Genomic DNA, 14,866 nt, shown 5'->3' with positions numbered 1-14,866 from the left:
CCAGCCTTTTTGCTTCCACTAGACACACAGCCTTTCACACGCACAGCACACAGGACATTTACACCCATCATGAGTTAGGCACAAAATCAATAGTCACTTAAGGCCCACATTTCATTAGTAAGAAGATGAGAGGAACATGGCACACTCAGAGGAGGTGATCCTCTGAACCCCACGGTCGATATTAACCCATAACACTTCCTTCTTTCCTTCCTCCTCTGCTTTTCTTTTCTTCCTCATCTTCTAGGGTTTTCTGTTGACTCTGCCATGGGAATAATGAGTCTCGGAGAGCTAACCTTCGTGGCTGGTGCTCCCCGAGCCAATCACACCGGGGCGGTGGTGCTGCTGAAGAAAGACAATGTGTACCGGTTGGTGCCACAGCACATCTTCTGGGGGGAGGAGCTGGCCTCTTCATTCGGATATTCAGTTGCCACCACAGATCTCAACAGTGATGGGTGAGCAAAGGCTAAATAGGAAGTCAGTCAGGATGACCATCACAAAATCATATAACCCATAGAAATCAGAATTAGAATCAAAATCAGAATACTTTATTAATCCCAAAGGAAATTAGGGTTACAGCAGGCAGCATGCTAATGGCGCATGCGCACTTACAAAGGAACCTTCTGACCAACTTTACACAAACATCACATTGGGGAGACATGTCAGAAAGGTAGGCTGATAGGAAAAAAACAACGAAAATACATAACATGAGGTAAGAGGAGGAGAAAAAAACTCCACTTAGACTGAGCTCCTAGTGGGAGAACAGTTTGATAACAGAAAAAACACCTCAGCACAAAAAGCACATGACTATCAATACACCATAGAAACACAAGACAAGCAACAGGGGCGGGTAAAGGGTAAGAGAGAGCCGGTGTAGACGGCGCATCCGGTCCTGCAGCATGTCTGCGCTGGTCCAGTCGACTGCCATCTTCCCCGGTGGGGCACAAGCATCGAAGGCGTTTGGAAAGGGAGGGGGGATCAGTCTAAACACAGTCGTTATGAGGGTGTTTTGTTCATCTCCAGCCTTGAGGCCGCAACTGGTGCCGAAGGGGTCTCCGCATGAATTGCATTCAGAGACCAGTTTAGGTTTTAGAGAACAGACTGTGAGAGAGTGTTCCAGGGAAAAGTAAGTAAAAACACAAGACAAGGACATAAGAAGCTAAGCAGCGAAGATAAGGGCAGGAGAGGAGAAAAGTGCGACCGCCTTCGCTGAGAGCCAAAAGAGAGAAAATGGGAATGCACAGTCATGTTCTACACAAAAATGTCAAATTCATCTTAAAGTTATAAACACAAGATCATATTTTTAACACCTAAATCCTGCAACAGCATTTTCCTGTGTAAAATGCATAAAATGCATATTCAAGGGCAACTGTGAATGTAGATTAGAAGAGACTTGTTCAAGGAAGTGTTCATTTCTACTTTTCCGCCTCTGTTTGCTAGCTGGACGGACCTGATTGTTGGAGCTCCTAACTTTTTTGACCGTAAAGCAGAGATTGGTGGAGCTGTTTATGTGTATCTAAACCCGTTTGGTCACTGGGATGATCAGGCTCGGCCCATCCGCCTCAACGGGACATACGACTCCATGTTTGGGATGACAGTCAGCAACGTTGGAGATCTGGACCAGGACGGATATGGAGGTACAAGAAAAACTTTTTTATTGACTCAGAATGTTTTAATCTTAAAAGGTAACTTCTGCTGTTTGATTCGCTGAATGGAAAACCCAACGACTGTGAGTGATGGTAAATATAAGTCACTGACTGGATGATGATGGTCATGTTTAATATGAGCATTCATCAGGATATAATAGATGTATAACAGAATATAAATATTAGAAAATAAGGGAAAACATTAAATGGTTCCAGCAGTGAAACAGTTTAATGTGTTGAAAGTCTTCTATATCAAACTGTGGTTTATGGTTTAAACCATTACAATAAGAATGTAGTGTTGGAAACCAGTTTGTCTGACATCTATACAGATATTGCTGTGGGAGCACCGTTTGATGGAGATGGAAAAGTTTTTATCTATAGAGGCTCAAAATCTGGAATTGAGACAAAACCTGCTCAGGTAAGTTTGCTTTGGATATGAGCGACTGCAAAGAAATATTAAAGGTCAAAATCAGAAGGAGTGAATGAGAGAAAGAGATGGCATGGATAAAACTGAGTGTTCTTCATCCCATTAGGTGCTGGATGGCCGGGACTTTGATGTGAGACGTTTTGGATATTCTATCTCAGGGGGTTTGGATATCGACAACAATCACTACCCAGATGTGGCAGTGGGCTCGCTGAACGATTCAGTGGTTCTCTTCAGGTGAGGAAAGATTTTGGTTGAACACCTCCGAAAACATTTTGATGACAGTGCATTTATCTAAGGGATGAAAACATATTATCAATAATTTATTAAAAGTTTTCTTTTTTTGTCCTCAAGATCTCGTCCTGTCATCCATGTGAAGAGAGACATAACTATTGATCCTCCACAAATAGATTTGGAGCAGTCCAACTGCAAAGACAGAGATGGAGTCTGGTACTCACTCACTCATAATGCACTAAACTTATAGGATAACTTAACCAAACAAACTGATAATAAAAACATTTAAAGTTCTTCTATAGTCCTGAAGCTCCTAAAGATCATGTCTTTTTTCCTCTTCGTGGTTTTCTGTTTTTAGTGTGGAGGTCAAGGCTTGCTTCACCTTCGTAGCGTACCCAACTCACTACTCTCCACACATTAGTAAGTCACACATCGGCTTCCACGACTGTTTCTGTCTTTTGCTCTCGCGGGGCTTTGCATCACTCCCCCCAGTGACAGGAGTCATTTCTATTTACGGTAGAAAGTAACCTTATCTGTGAGGTAACATTAGATCTTATTATGATTAAATCACAGCTGTGTAATACTGTACCTCCTCAGATGGGTTTAGTATATCTTCTGTCCCCGGTGGGTTCTTTAAGTGCTCTTTCGGTGTGTGTGTCCTGACATTTCTGTATTTCAACCCATCTGTCTCCCTCTATGTGCTCCCCCATTTTACTCCATTCAAGCCCTCGTAGTGCGCTTTGAAGCAGACACAGAGCGCAGGAAGGTGGGCCTCCCGCATCGCGTTACCTTCCTGGGCCGCAGTTTACTGGAGCCGGAGTACACACAGACAGAAGAAGTGCAGCTAAATCGGCAGCGTCACGCTGTGTGCACCAACGCTGTCTTCCAGCTGCATGTCAGTAATTTAATTTCATGGATGTGTTTCTTTCTTTTACTGTGGAAGGCAGATTTTTATGGAGTATCCCAGTATGAAAAGGACGCTGAGTTGAATAGACATTTCTTTAATTAACTATTTCATTCTTTTCTGCTGTAACTTTGGCCAGAAGTTTAATTTTACATTTTCCCTCTGTGCAGGAGAACATCCGTGACAAACTGCGTCCCATCTCTTTGGTCATAACCCACACTATCAAGCCCGTGCCGCCACGCAGACACTCTGCAAAAAGGCTGGAGAAGCTGCCGCCAATACTCAATGTCTCCCCTTCCAATACGCTCCACTCTGAGGTCTGCAGCAAAATAGGAAAAGAAGTATTTTTTAAGGATGATTTAATTTTTATGAGCTCCTGCTGCTCATAATTTACTACATAAACAAGCCAAAGCTTTATGTAATGCTTTCCATCAACATTGTGTTGCTTCATTAATTTAGACTCAGCAAGGATCATTTAAGCCAAATCTGTGACACATAAAATAAACTCAAAACAGAGCATTTAAACCTGTTCTTCTACTTGGGCTGCTTTTAAACTTTTTCAACTCAACTCAACGACCGGCTCCTCATTAAGCTTATCTCTTACTTACCTTTGCAACTGCATATACACTTTTGTAGCATACAGCAATGCACCCATTGCAGTATTTAGTGAACTGATAAATCATTTCAAGCATAAAATGAGTTGTCAGCGTTAATCAAATGATTGACCAGTTTCTTTGGCATAAGATTATAAAAACCCACAAAAGTTTAAAACTATAAAACCTCTTGAATTCCTGATCTCAGCCTAATATTTGTCTTTTTTAATCCCTGAAGGTGAACTTTCTGCGAGAAGGATGCGGCAATGACAAAATCTGCCAGAGCAACCTGAAGCTAAGCTACCAGTTTGGTACTCGACCCCTGAACTCTGACCTCTTCATCCCTCTGCCAAAGTAAGTATCTGCTGTGCAGCCCGACACCCCAAAAGTTTTTTGTTGTCTGACTGAGATGATAGTGATGATTAATGGCAAATCTTCAGTATGGTATCATATCTAATTTGTTATTGTTTTAATTTTTTTTAATTAAATAAATAACAATAAATCTTACACAGAAGTAATGTTAAGTTGAAACGGTTCAAGCTTTTCTAACTAATCTCCCAAAAGCTCCTCTGTAGCTGTCACTGCAGATGAATGCATAGGCAAAGTGTCATATTGGAATAAAGAGTTTACAGTTTACAGCCCTACCACAAAAAATCTACAATTATCTTAAGATTGCTTACTCAGCTTATTTCTGCTCAACCTTCAGACTATGTTGAAATGCCTCTCTTTAAAAATGTTTTGTCTTTTTTGCCTCCTTTGCCGTCTTACAGAGATGAGGACGATGTGCAGGTGTTTTCTCTCTCAGATCAGCGGCTGGTGGTGCTGGACATCACCGTCACTAACATGCCCTCTGACCCTCTTTACCCCGAGGAGGATGGCGATGATGCTCATGCTGCTCAGCTTATTATCTCCCTGCCAAACACACTGTCATACGCCGGCTCCAGGATCCCAGAGCAGGTGTGAGATCTGCTAAATATAGTTTCAGACTATCGTTTTTGAGTTGATGACGTGTTCCTCTGATAGTATTTGTCTGATCTGACTGCAGATGAGATGTCAAGCAAACCAGAATGGCTCCCAGGTTGAATGCGACCTGGGAAACCCCGTCAAACGAAACTCTAAAGTAAGACAAAACTGTGTGTTTATTGTTAAACTCAACAAAAGAAGCAAAAACATATTTTAAAAAACTTTATTCTCATGTTTTTTCCCTCAGCTGAAATTTTCCATCAGTCTGAGCACAGCTAACATCACTATTGAGACCACCGAGCTGACAGCTGAGCTCTCACTGAAAACGTAAGTTTTCCACATTTTCCCTGATATGTGACCACAAAGATCACATTCTTACTTTTTATGTTTTGACTTTCATCTGAGTTCTTTCATCGTTTTGTCCTCAGCATCAGCGAACAGCCTGACTTGGTCCCTGTGACAGCTTACGCTAAAGTTGTGATAGAGCTCCCTCTGTCTGTCAGTGGGTGAGTAACACCTTCAGTCTATAAAGGAGTCTGTGGCAGTAAAGCTGCTTTATGTAGGTCTACTAAAACACCCTCACATGCTTTATGGTTGGTAAAATCATTTCATTCCACATTATCTGTCACATAAATTTGATCAGCTTGTTCCAACTCTTCGCTGAAGCTGTGTTTTTTTCCACACTGAGGTTCAAGATTTAAAACCAGGACTTCATGTGTTTATGCCTGCACCATTATAAACAAGTGGAAATGTGCTCACTTTATACCTCTCTAACCAAAGAACGACCTTTGGAAGTGTGAAAATTTAAAATGAAACCACATGTATTTTAATAATATTTAGCTCATTTATTAAAGGTTTTTAAATTCAATTATGAATGCTTTGCTCATCAGTAAAAGTGGTTGAATAGTGAGGAAATAGACAGTGATGTAATGATAGTAATGTTAAGTTTTGTGTTTCCAGCCTTCTGACACACTGATGGTCACTGTACTTTCTGTATTAGGCGCGTCAATCCCGACAAGCTGTTCTTCAGCGGTGCAGTGAGGGGTGAGAGTGCTATGAGCAGTCTGGACGACATCGGCAGCGCTGTGGATTTTGAGTTTGTGGTGAGAAAAGAGTTTGTGGCTATCTGGGATGCTGTTTTGCCACCTACATGTAAAAAAGAAGAAGAAAAAAGTATATTATAAGTATATTAAAATAGGTTTCAGTGGGGCCAATAACAAAAGCATGCTCATTGGACTTGCTTTTACTGCACTGCAACTTCTTAATGTACCTTTAAAAACAAGAGAGAACTCAAAATGAATATTTACAAAATACAATACTATCTCCTTAAAAGTAAATACTGCCCAGAGAGGTTTGCCTTCTCTCAGTCCGTCTTGTTTATTTTATCTTTTCATAATAGCAAAAAAAAAAAGGACCCAAGACAGAAACGTCTATGAACATACTTTATTAAATGTAAGCTTCTTTTTTTTCCCTCTGTCAGGTTGCTAATCCCGGTCAAGCTCTCCAGACACTTGGCTCTGCCTTCCTCAACATTATGTGGCCCTATGAGCTGGCCAATGAGAAATGGCTCCTGTATCCTGCCAGCTTGACGTTTCAAGGCCACCCGGAAACACAGTGCAGCCCTACATCAGCTCTGAATCCTCTGAAGCTACAGGGCTCCTCACCTGCAGAGCTGGGCAGTCACGGGGTAGGCGGAGCAAGTCACTGCCGACTTTGAACTGGCTCATTTGTTTACACATACACACAAAAATATATATGCTGACTTTAACTAATTTGAGTACATGTTAATTTTTCATGATATATTGTTACATAAGTAAAATATAAAGCATTACATTTAATGGAATCTGGTCAAATGAAAGGTACTTGATTGGTATACAATTATTTTGTACTAGTCATGTTTCCCTGAATAAATAATAATAAATAATATTTCAGTTGCATTTTTTCTCAAAAATTTTTTTTTTTAATTTTTCAGGGCAAACAATATTTTTGAAGAGCAATTTATTTCATTGGAAAAAGGCTCACAAGTCCATGTTTTAACAGCAAGTGACAGAAATAATAGGAATAAGATAAGGACTCAGTCACTCAGTCCAGAAGTCAGTGCTGAATGACGTATGTTAGCAGTTCATTTAATCTTCTCTTTTTCTGTGTTTTACACTGTTTTAGGAGAGAAGTTAATGAAAAAAATCCTTTATAATATATTATATGCTGTCTCTTTGTATTTTGACAAAACCTTTTTGAACCTTTTGTTGAAACATGCATATAAATGCATCTATTTCAGCAGGTTGGGCGAAAACGCCGCTCCCACCCTGAGGAGGAAGGTCAGATCATGACTAAAGGCAGCGTGGGACAGACCACGCCTGCTGTGGCAGCTTCAGACAGACGCAAGTCGCTCAAACTGGTAAGAAGGACAAGAAGCAGAGAGCCAGGGAAAAGACCAGAACGTGGGTTATTGATTTCCTGCCAATGCACTCAAACAACTCAACAGTTTTAAAATGTGAACACGTAGTCCTCTTTCATTTCCACAGCAGTTTACATTCAGGTGTGACTTTGTTTTCTAGGATTGCCTGCTGGGGTCAGCACGCTGTGTGCTGTTCCAGTGTCCTCTCCACAGCTTCTCCGGTCAGGCTGTGCTTAAAATCCACGCCAGACTGTGGAACAGCAGTTTCATAGAGGTAATATTACATCAGCACCTTTCTGAATATTACTCTCAAGCTCAGCTTCAGTCCAACTGTCACAGCTGCTGCAGCGAGCAGCGAGTGAGCGATAACTGCAGCAAACGCATTTACACAGTGACGACTGATGTCAGGAAGCTCGTATGTTACAGACGATGTCTGGCGACCAAGTCAAATGAACTTTCAATTTTCAATATTCACTGAGATCAAAGAGTAAGAATATGTGAATATGTTAGTTTGCTTTTCCATCAAACATCAATAAAATTGACTGGAAACTCTTTTTTAGTAGAAATTTACAATTTTGAAATTGAATTTGTCATTAAATTTGCCTTGTTTGTATCTCCTCCTTGGGACGAGGAGAACAAGAGGTCACAAGCCTGGATAAATGATGTTTGCATCTGGACGGACTCCTTTAATCATGTAATGATCCCTTAGGAAATAAGGGATCAGCAAAGCACCTAAAGGAAATAGAGTCTAGTTTGTTTTCTCTTTAAATCTCACTATTTCATAGTTTTGGCTCAAACACTAGTTTTATTAAACTGTGTGAATAGTTTATATGATGTAATTAGTGGAGCAAACATTATGTTGCTTTGGCTAAAATTTTAATGCTTCTCTGTGCAGTTTTCCTTGTTTTAAACACAAACTTGCTACTGGCTTTGTTTCTGTCTGTCTCTTAGGACTTCCCAGCAGTCAGTGCTCTGGAGCTGCTGGTCAGAGCCAACATCACTGTGAAGTCCAGCATCAAACATCTGGTCCTTAAGGATGCTGCTGCACTGGTACTTCACACACATTCATTTAAAAAATAAACATTTTTACTGTTAAATTGCTGTTTGTGCATTGCTTCAAGCTTTGAGCTGAATATCTTTTCTTCCTTATCAGGTTTCAGTGATGATCTATCCCGAGCACGGTGTTACTGACCAGTACTGGATCCCCTGGTGGATCATCCTCATTGCCATCCTGGCAGGTGTCCTGCTGCTGGCACTGCTGGTCCTCATGCTATGGAAGGTAATCCATCAGATCTCAAATGGTCTGTCTTTACTTTTTCACTGTGTTTTTTGTCTTTTTATTCAACTGTAGGTCTTTATCATTAACAGTAGTGGAAAGATAAAAAAAAAAATCAAACAGGAAAATAAGACAGGTTTACATATAAATGTTTATATAGTAATGTTTTATGTGAAAAATGATGTCAAAGAAGAAAATAGAAGAAAATACATTAAAAATTGACAATTTACTTTTGGGTGGCAACCAGTGTTGGTCAAGTTACTTGAAAAAAGTAATCAGTAACTAATTACTGATTACTTCCCCCAAAAAGTAATCCCGTTACTTTACTGATTACTTATTTTCAAAGGTAATTAATTACTTAGTTACTTAGTTACTTTTTAAAAACACGATTTACAACCTGAAGAGGTGATAAAGCGATAGATCTTTCAGCCCAATTCTACTTTTTCTGCATAATCCATCATACAAAATGTAATCAAATGGAAAAGTCTCTTTTTAAAACTTGTTTTATTAGTTTTAATCTTTTAACTTTATGCATCAAGCAAACATTTAATTATATGCAACATTCTCTGACTGGAAGAAATTAGTTTAACATTTAAACCTATTTTCTGCACATTCCAGCACATAAAATAAAATATTTTTTGTGTTTACACTCAGTCTTTCAAATAGATGCAAGTAAAACACAGCAGAAAATAAATAAAGTCAAAGACTAGCGGTCCTTTTGCTCTATTTTCACCTGTAAAGCAGGAGTAGGGCAGGCGGAGGTTTACCCTGGTGCAGGTGTGCCGCAGCGGTCAGCGGAAGAATCCGCGAGTTTCTCTGTGAGTTTCCCATTACGTGGTAGAGCACTTGGTGCTTGTAAAAAGAAGTTTTCTTCCCACGCACAACGGACACTAATGTTTTTGTCACTTTTTATGGAATCAAACTTAAAGTAAGGTCAGTACTTCCACGCTTTAAACGCTGCACGCTCATACTCTCTCCGTACTCGATATGTGATCCATTGTTGATCTGCACACAGCTGTTGTCACCAACGTTGCACTTGCTTACGTCACTGTCATGAGACATTCTCGCAAAAGAATCACGGTTTTAGTAACGCAGCGTTCCTACGGGAAAGTAATCTAATTACCGTTTTTGCAATAGCAATCCCTTACTTTACTCGTTACTTGAAAAAAGTAATCGGATTACATCTCTGGTGGCAACTGAGTAAAAACACTTTCTTTGTAATACTAAAAATAATAATTCTTAATAATTTATAATTTAACTATTTACACAATTTATTAGAGAAAATTATTATTCTGTATTTGTTTAAAGTAGTGCTAGCTAACTAGCAAGTGAGCACTTTTCTAAGATGGATTGCAGGTCATATAAGATGTTAACCCTGAAGCCAAAACCATGAAGATTTAGATGCACAAAAAATGAAATTATATATATTTGTACAGTCAATTTGCATTTATGCATTTATGACTTATTGTTTGCATAACACATGAGTATGATATTCTTAATGTATCATTTTTTGCAGTTCATTGCTCAAAAATTACTTTTACAATTTAAAAATTGATGATATAGAGGTCCAAAAACACGTCGGATACAGTTACAGACTTACAGGGTTCATTTGCACAGCAGTGGATTTAAAGCAGTAATAGTTCCACCTGAAATGCGGAAGAAGAGTCACAATAAACTGGAATATTTTAGTAAAGTAAGTTAACTAGTCCTCAAGTACTCTTTTCCTTTCCATCAAAGTTCAACAGCTGCAGGATCCTGAGTGACGTTTCTTTGATGTCACTGCAGTTGCCTTCACTCTGGGCCGTCCGTTATTGGTCTGCCTTGCTCTGATCTGTCCTGCAAATGTTTTATTCCTTCCAGCTCACTCTCACCTGTGCCTTTCCTCTTCTGTCCTCATGTTTGTCCTCTGTGTGACGCTCCAATCTGTGTTTTGTTCCCTTTTCTTTCCTCCTCACCTCTACCGGGGAATCCCCTCTGTTATATATCTGTGTTTTCCCCACTACCCCGCCCCAGTGTGGGTTCTTCAAACGCAGTGAGCGACGCCATCATTATGAGACGGAGTACTACCGTGCCCATTTGGGGGTCCAACCCTCGGAGGCGGAGAAGCAGGCGACAGAACAATAATATAAAGTATACCCCCCTCTGGCCTGCTCTCCCCTCCTCCTCTCACTCCAAGCGGTAAAAATCTTCACCTGCAGTCGTCTTTGTTCCTCAATTCACTCGAAGGCCGGTGGTGTTCATTACAGCATGACAGCAAATGTAGGCTCAGATGATCTCAGGTGGCATCATAGCAGTGACACATGAGATACAAGAGAACTGATCTCTTGTAAAGCCTTCTTTACCTTTGTTCCTGTTTATATTAGTAGAAAGAAAAACATTATAATGACAAAAAAAAAAAGACAGATTTACCATATTCTTAGCATTTTCCTACTTTATTCTTCAATATAGACAAAAGGTGGCTTCTAGTTTCTGCCATCACTCATTTTTACAGGACAATGTTTGCAGGCAGATTGAGAATTAAAATAAGAGGTTATTAGCTCCATAAGGGGGTATAAAATTATTTATCTGGGTTATATTTTATGTGTCTGTTCATTTTTAAATTAAACCTTCATTAAATAGGTAAAACATTTATACTAAGCAACCACTTTATTTGGTACACCTCGCTAGTTGCACTCACTTTCGCCTTCAGAGGTGCCTTATTTTTTCATGACACAGATTCAAAAAGGTCCTGGAAACGTTCCGCAGAGAATTTGGTCCATTTTTACGTGATAGCATCACACACTTTGTCAGCTATAAACGCATGATGCTAATTTCCCATTTCATTACACCCCAAAGGGATCTGGTGATTGTTGCTTGTTGAGGCAACTCATTGTTAGGTTCAAGAAACCAGTTTCAGATTATTTGAGTTACATGGAACATTATCCTGCTGGAAGCAGCCATCAGATTATGGCTACACTTGGTCATCTGTCTTGGTCGCCTGACTCCAGCATCTGAATGTTGCAGCAGAAATTGAGACTCATCAGTTTTTCCAATCTTCTGTTGCCCAGTTTTGATGAGCCCGTGTGAAATGCAGTCTCAGTTTCCTGTTCCTAGCTGACAGCAGCAGCCAATGTGGCCTTTTGCTGCTTGAGTTCAACTACTTCAAGGTTCAGTGCATTGTGCATTCAGAGATGCTATCCTGAATACCTTGCATGCAACAAGGGGTTATTTGAATTTTGCCTTGCATCAGCTCAAAAGATGCTGGAAATTCTCCTCTGCCAACAAGGCAGGACACTGGATACTGTCTCTGTAAACCCTGGAGATGGTTGTGTAGAAAAATCCCAGCAAATCATCAGTTCATGAAAGACATAGATGTCAGCAGGTCATCTTGGCCATTTCTGTCAGCCTAAATATACGGAGATCTTGCCATGTGAGCGACTAATAAGACTTTTCAACTGACAAGCATCTGTACAGGTGTACCCAGTAAAGTGGCCAGTTAGCATATATGAACTGTGTTGCCTACATTCATGATTTGATCCCAAACTTTAAAAAAGCTATTTTCATTGTATTTAATTCCCCTAAAATGTATGAAATCATCATACCTTATTATAGAAACACATATCTGCTATCTCTACATAGGTGGCTAGTTGCACATATAGCCTAATGCTAGGTATTAGCCTAAATGTCTCCTATTTTAACAACAACCTTTAATATTAATGTCTCCCATGAGCAGCTACTTTGCTAGTCTCAGTTGTTGGTTCACTGAAACTGTTTTCGGTCTTTTGTTCTGTAAAATAATTTAAAACCTTTGTTTTCTAGTCACCTAATCTGTGCCTGTTGAACACCATCCAGCCATCTCTCCTTCAAGGCTTTAACATGCCTGCTGTGCTGTGTTTTGTGCCTCTTACTTTTCAGTTATCTGCACTTGTTCATTCTGGCATCATTCTCAGAAGACTGTTCATTTCTACGCGGTCCCCTCTTCCTAAAAATCTATTAACGATTTGACATGCATTCAATAACTGATCAACTTTTCCAGGTGCCAGACTGAACTTGTCGTTAGGATCAGTGGATGTCTTTGTTCCTTTTAATGAGTGTAAATCTGCTTAGCGGTACTTCAGTGTGTTGGTGTGTTAATCGCAGACACTTCAGGCTGGTGCAAGGTTATAAATGTTGAGCATGAGAGTGTGCTTTTTGGTTGGTGTGCTGTTTTAAATTTATTTTTTATTAAAAAGTCACTTTATTTGCAGCTGGTAATCAGGTAATCACTTTGCCTTCCTATCTGTGAGACGCACTATAAAGCTTTACCTAAACGCAATGAATAAGAGTGGATACTTTTCTTAGAAGGCATGCTATTGAGTAACACAGCACCTCCTCAAACACAGTTTAACAACTGTAGTTACCACAGTCCCTTAAAAGTGGCACTGGTTAATTCTTTTTCCTTCCCTTCTGCCTCCTCCATCCATCTTTCCCTTCTTCTGTGTGCACTCCGACCCACTTTCCTCCCTGGGTCAATAGTGTGGCTTCTTCCGACGGGCGCACTACAAGGACAAACTGCCTCAGTACCACGCGGTCAAGATTCCTCGCGAGGACCGGCCTCAGTTTCAGACTGAGAAGTCAGGAGGCGTCCAAAAAAAGGAATGGGCCACACACTGGAGCGACGGGACCTCGTAACCTGCTTTGATGCCCTGACTTTAAAAAAAAGAAAAAAAAAAGTGCAACACTCATTGTCTTTGCTGTTGAATTAACTGACTAAAAAAGTGCACAGAGACTGGGATCACGAAACGTTGTGCACACCTCACTTCATCATTGCTTACATACTGATGCGTTTTCTCAATACTGTAGCCTACTGAAGGCCTTACATAGCTTATTTAGTCTAAATCAATATCATAGTATTGTACTGAAGGCCTACGACAACATTAAAACCAGTCGAGCTGCTGAGTACGTTCCCCAGCCCTCACTGCTGCTTCACTGTCTGACATCAGAAAGAAGGACTGAAAATCAAAGACATGCATAAGCACCACATGCAGATCCTAACAGACACACACAGATATACTGGACATTATAGTAAAGAAGCCAGTGCCCATGACAAAGACTACTTTTTGCCTTAAATACTGTAAGACTGAAGATTCATATGGGCAATGAAAAGAAAATGCATTTTTCTATATATAAAGGACTTTTTTTAGTACTGGTTAAAGCACTGGGTGGGTGGATGTTCGTGTTTCGATGAATGTGTTGTCTTCTGGGCTCGACGATTACTCTGGGTTGGCTCAAGAAGCCATTTAAAAAGTTCATTGATAGCATTTGTAGGGCTTTGTTCAATTGCCTGAGTAACTTGAATAAGAACAAGAAACCACAATACAACCTATAACATGCCGTAGCCACGACCAGAGCACTGTTGTCACATGTGTCAGATAAAAAAAAAGAGCAATATTTAAGGTATCGTGTGCTCTTCATCTGTTTATGAAAATTTCTGGTAGTTTTTTTATGGATGTCTTATGATGACATAACAGTGTAAAAAAATCGAATAAGTATGAAAACTTACTGTAGCCTCAATTTAAAACCTAAACTGCTACGAATGAGTGAATTAGTTACAATGTGACGTCTGAGTGATGCCGCCATATTTTTCTCATGAGTTGTAATGTAAAGATGTTTCACCAGGTAGCATCTTTTTTTTTTTTTGTTGGACTGCATTAACCTGCTTGTCACACTGTTCTTGTTAATGTACGCCACTCGTACCAGTATGACACTCCTTTCACTTCATTACTGACACTTCTAATTGCGTACAAGTGCCTTATTGTAAAGGTGGCAGATGGTGTGCCACTGGTTACAAACGCAAGGCTACTGCAAATTAGATCATACTCCCCTGAAACATCTGTTGGACACCGGTGGACAAGTAAACATCCCTCCTGCACTGAAGCAACATGAAGACAGGGAAAAACCTTTGTTGTTATTTTTTACATGAACAAAGCAGCGCGAACATAATGTGTATCAGAACCAGACAAACTCTCTTTGGATCTAATCTGGGTTGATGAAGTGGATGTAAAGCATGAAGGGTCAGCTTGATTTTTTTAGGTATTGCTGGACAATCTTATACTAGCTGCATGTCCTTTTTCTGATGTTCCCAAATTTTCTGTTGGTCATTGTTCGGTGTTTTATTTATTGATTTCGTTGGATTGGCTGCACTGTTTAAAGGTTGTAAATAAAAATAAATAAATAAATTGAGGTAAACCTGACAGACCGCTTAATTTGATCATTATGCAGAGATCACCCAGTGATGTACAGACAAAAACCAAGGATGTGTAAAAGCTGCAATTCACTTATATAACACCAGGTGGCGGTAACACTCTGAGAAATAAAACATTATTTCTGTAGTTATTTTAAATAGGAGGGAAAAACGAAAACACAACGCATGTATATTTTGTAAAAGCTATAATATAACTACTTGTCTGGAA

The 14,866-nt window shown here is 39.8% G+C and overlaps 1 protein-coding gene across 5 annotated transcripts in view; it reads left to right on the top strand.

The window, feature by feature from the left end:
* Nucleotides 1-14,647, top strand: part of LOC147331533 (integrin alpha-7-like) — a 38,783-nt gene extending 24,136 nt beyond the window's left edge. For 2 of the 5 annotated variants that reach the window (XM_086293951.1, XM_086293949.1), the window contains exons 6-25: nt 245-452; nt 1,438-1,634; nt 1,973-2,061; nt 2,177-2,304; nt 2,422-2,517; nt 2,660-2,721; nt 3,027-3,196; nt 3,376-3,522; nt 4,037-4,152; nt 4,569-4,755; nt 4,844-4,918; nt 5,009-5,088; nt 5,190-5,267; nt 5,762-5,864; nt 6,242-6,448; nt 7,043-7,159; nt 7,320-7,433; nt 8,111-8,209; nt 8,313-8,438; nt 12,930-14,647. In XM_086293951.1, coding sequence (XP_086150077.1) covers nt 245-452; nt 1,438-1,634; nt 1,973-2,061; nt 2,177-2,304; nt 2,422-2,517; nt 2,660-2,721; nt 3,027-3,196; nt 3,376-3,522; nt 4,037-4,152; nt 4,569-4,755; nt 4,844-4,918; nt 5,009-5,088; nt 5,190-5,267; nt 5,762-5,864; nt 6,242-6,448; nt 7,043-7,159; nt 7,320-7,433; nt 8,111-8,209; nt 8,313-8,438; nt 12,930-13,085 — 2,555 coding nt within the window. In that variant the 3' untranslated portion in view covers nt 13,086-14,647. Of the gene's footprint in view, nt 1-244; nt 453-1,437; nt 1,635-1,972; nt 2,062-2,176; nt 2,305-2,421; nt 2,518-2,659; nt 2,722-3,026; nt 3,197-3,375; nt 3,523-4,036; nt 4,153-4,568; nt 4,756-4,843; nt 4,919-5,008; nt 5,089-5,189; nt 5,268-5,761; nt 5,865-6,241; nt 6,449-7,039; nt 7,160-7,319; nt 7,434-8,110; nt 8,210-8,312; nt 8,439-10,448; nt 10,614-12,929 lie in introns of all 5 variants that reach the window. The other 3 variants (XM_086293950.1, XM_086293948.1, XR_015129196.1) reach the window with 2 other exon arrangements.
* The last annotated feature ends 219 nt before the right edge of the window (nt 14,648-14,866 follow it).

The sequence above is a fragment of the Aulonocara sp. 'chitande type north' Nkhata Bay genome, linkage group LG5, assembly GCF_057382095.1.
Source record: "Aulonocara sp. 'chitande type north' Nkhata Bay isolate Kocher_YH1m ecotype deep benthic linkage group LG5, A_spYH_male_GT1.1, whole genome shotgun sequence".
NCBI lineage: Eukaryota > Metazoa > Chordata > Actinopteri > Cichliformes > Cichlidae > Aulonocara > Aulonocara sp. 'chitande type north' Nkhata Bay.
Note: the sequence above shows the minus strand (reverse complement) of the source record. Positions and strands in the feature narration are given on the sequence as shown.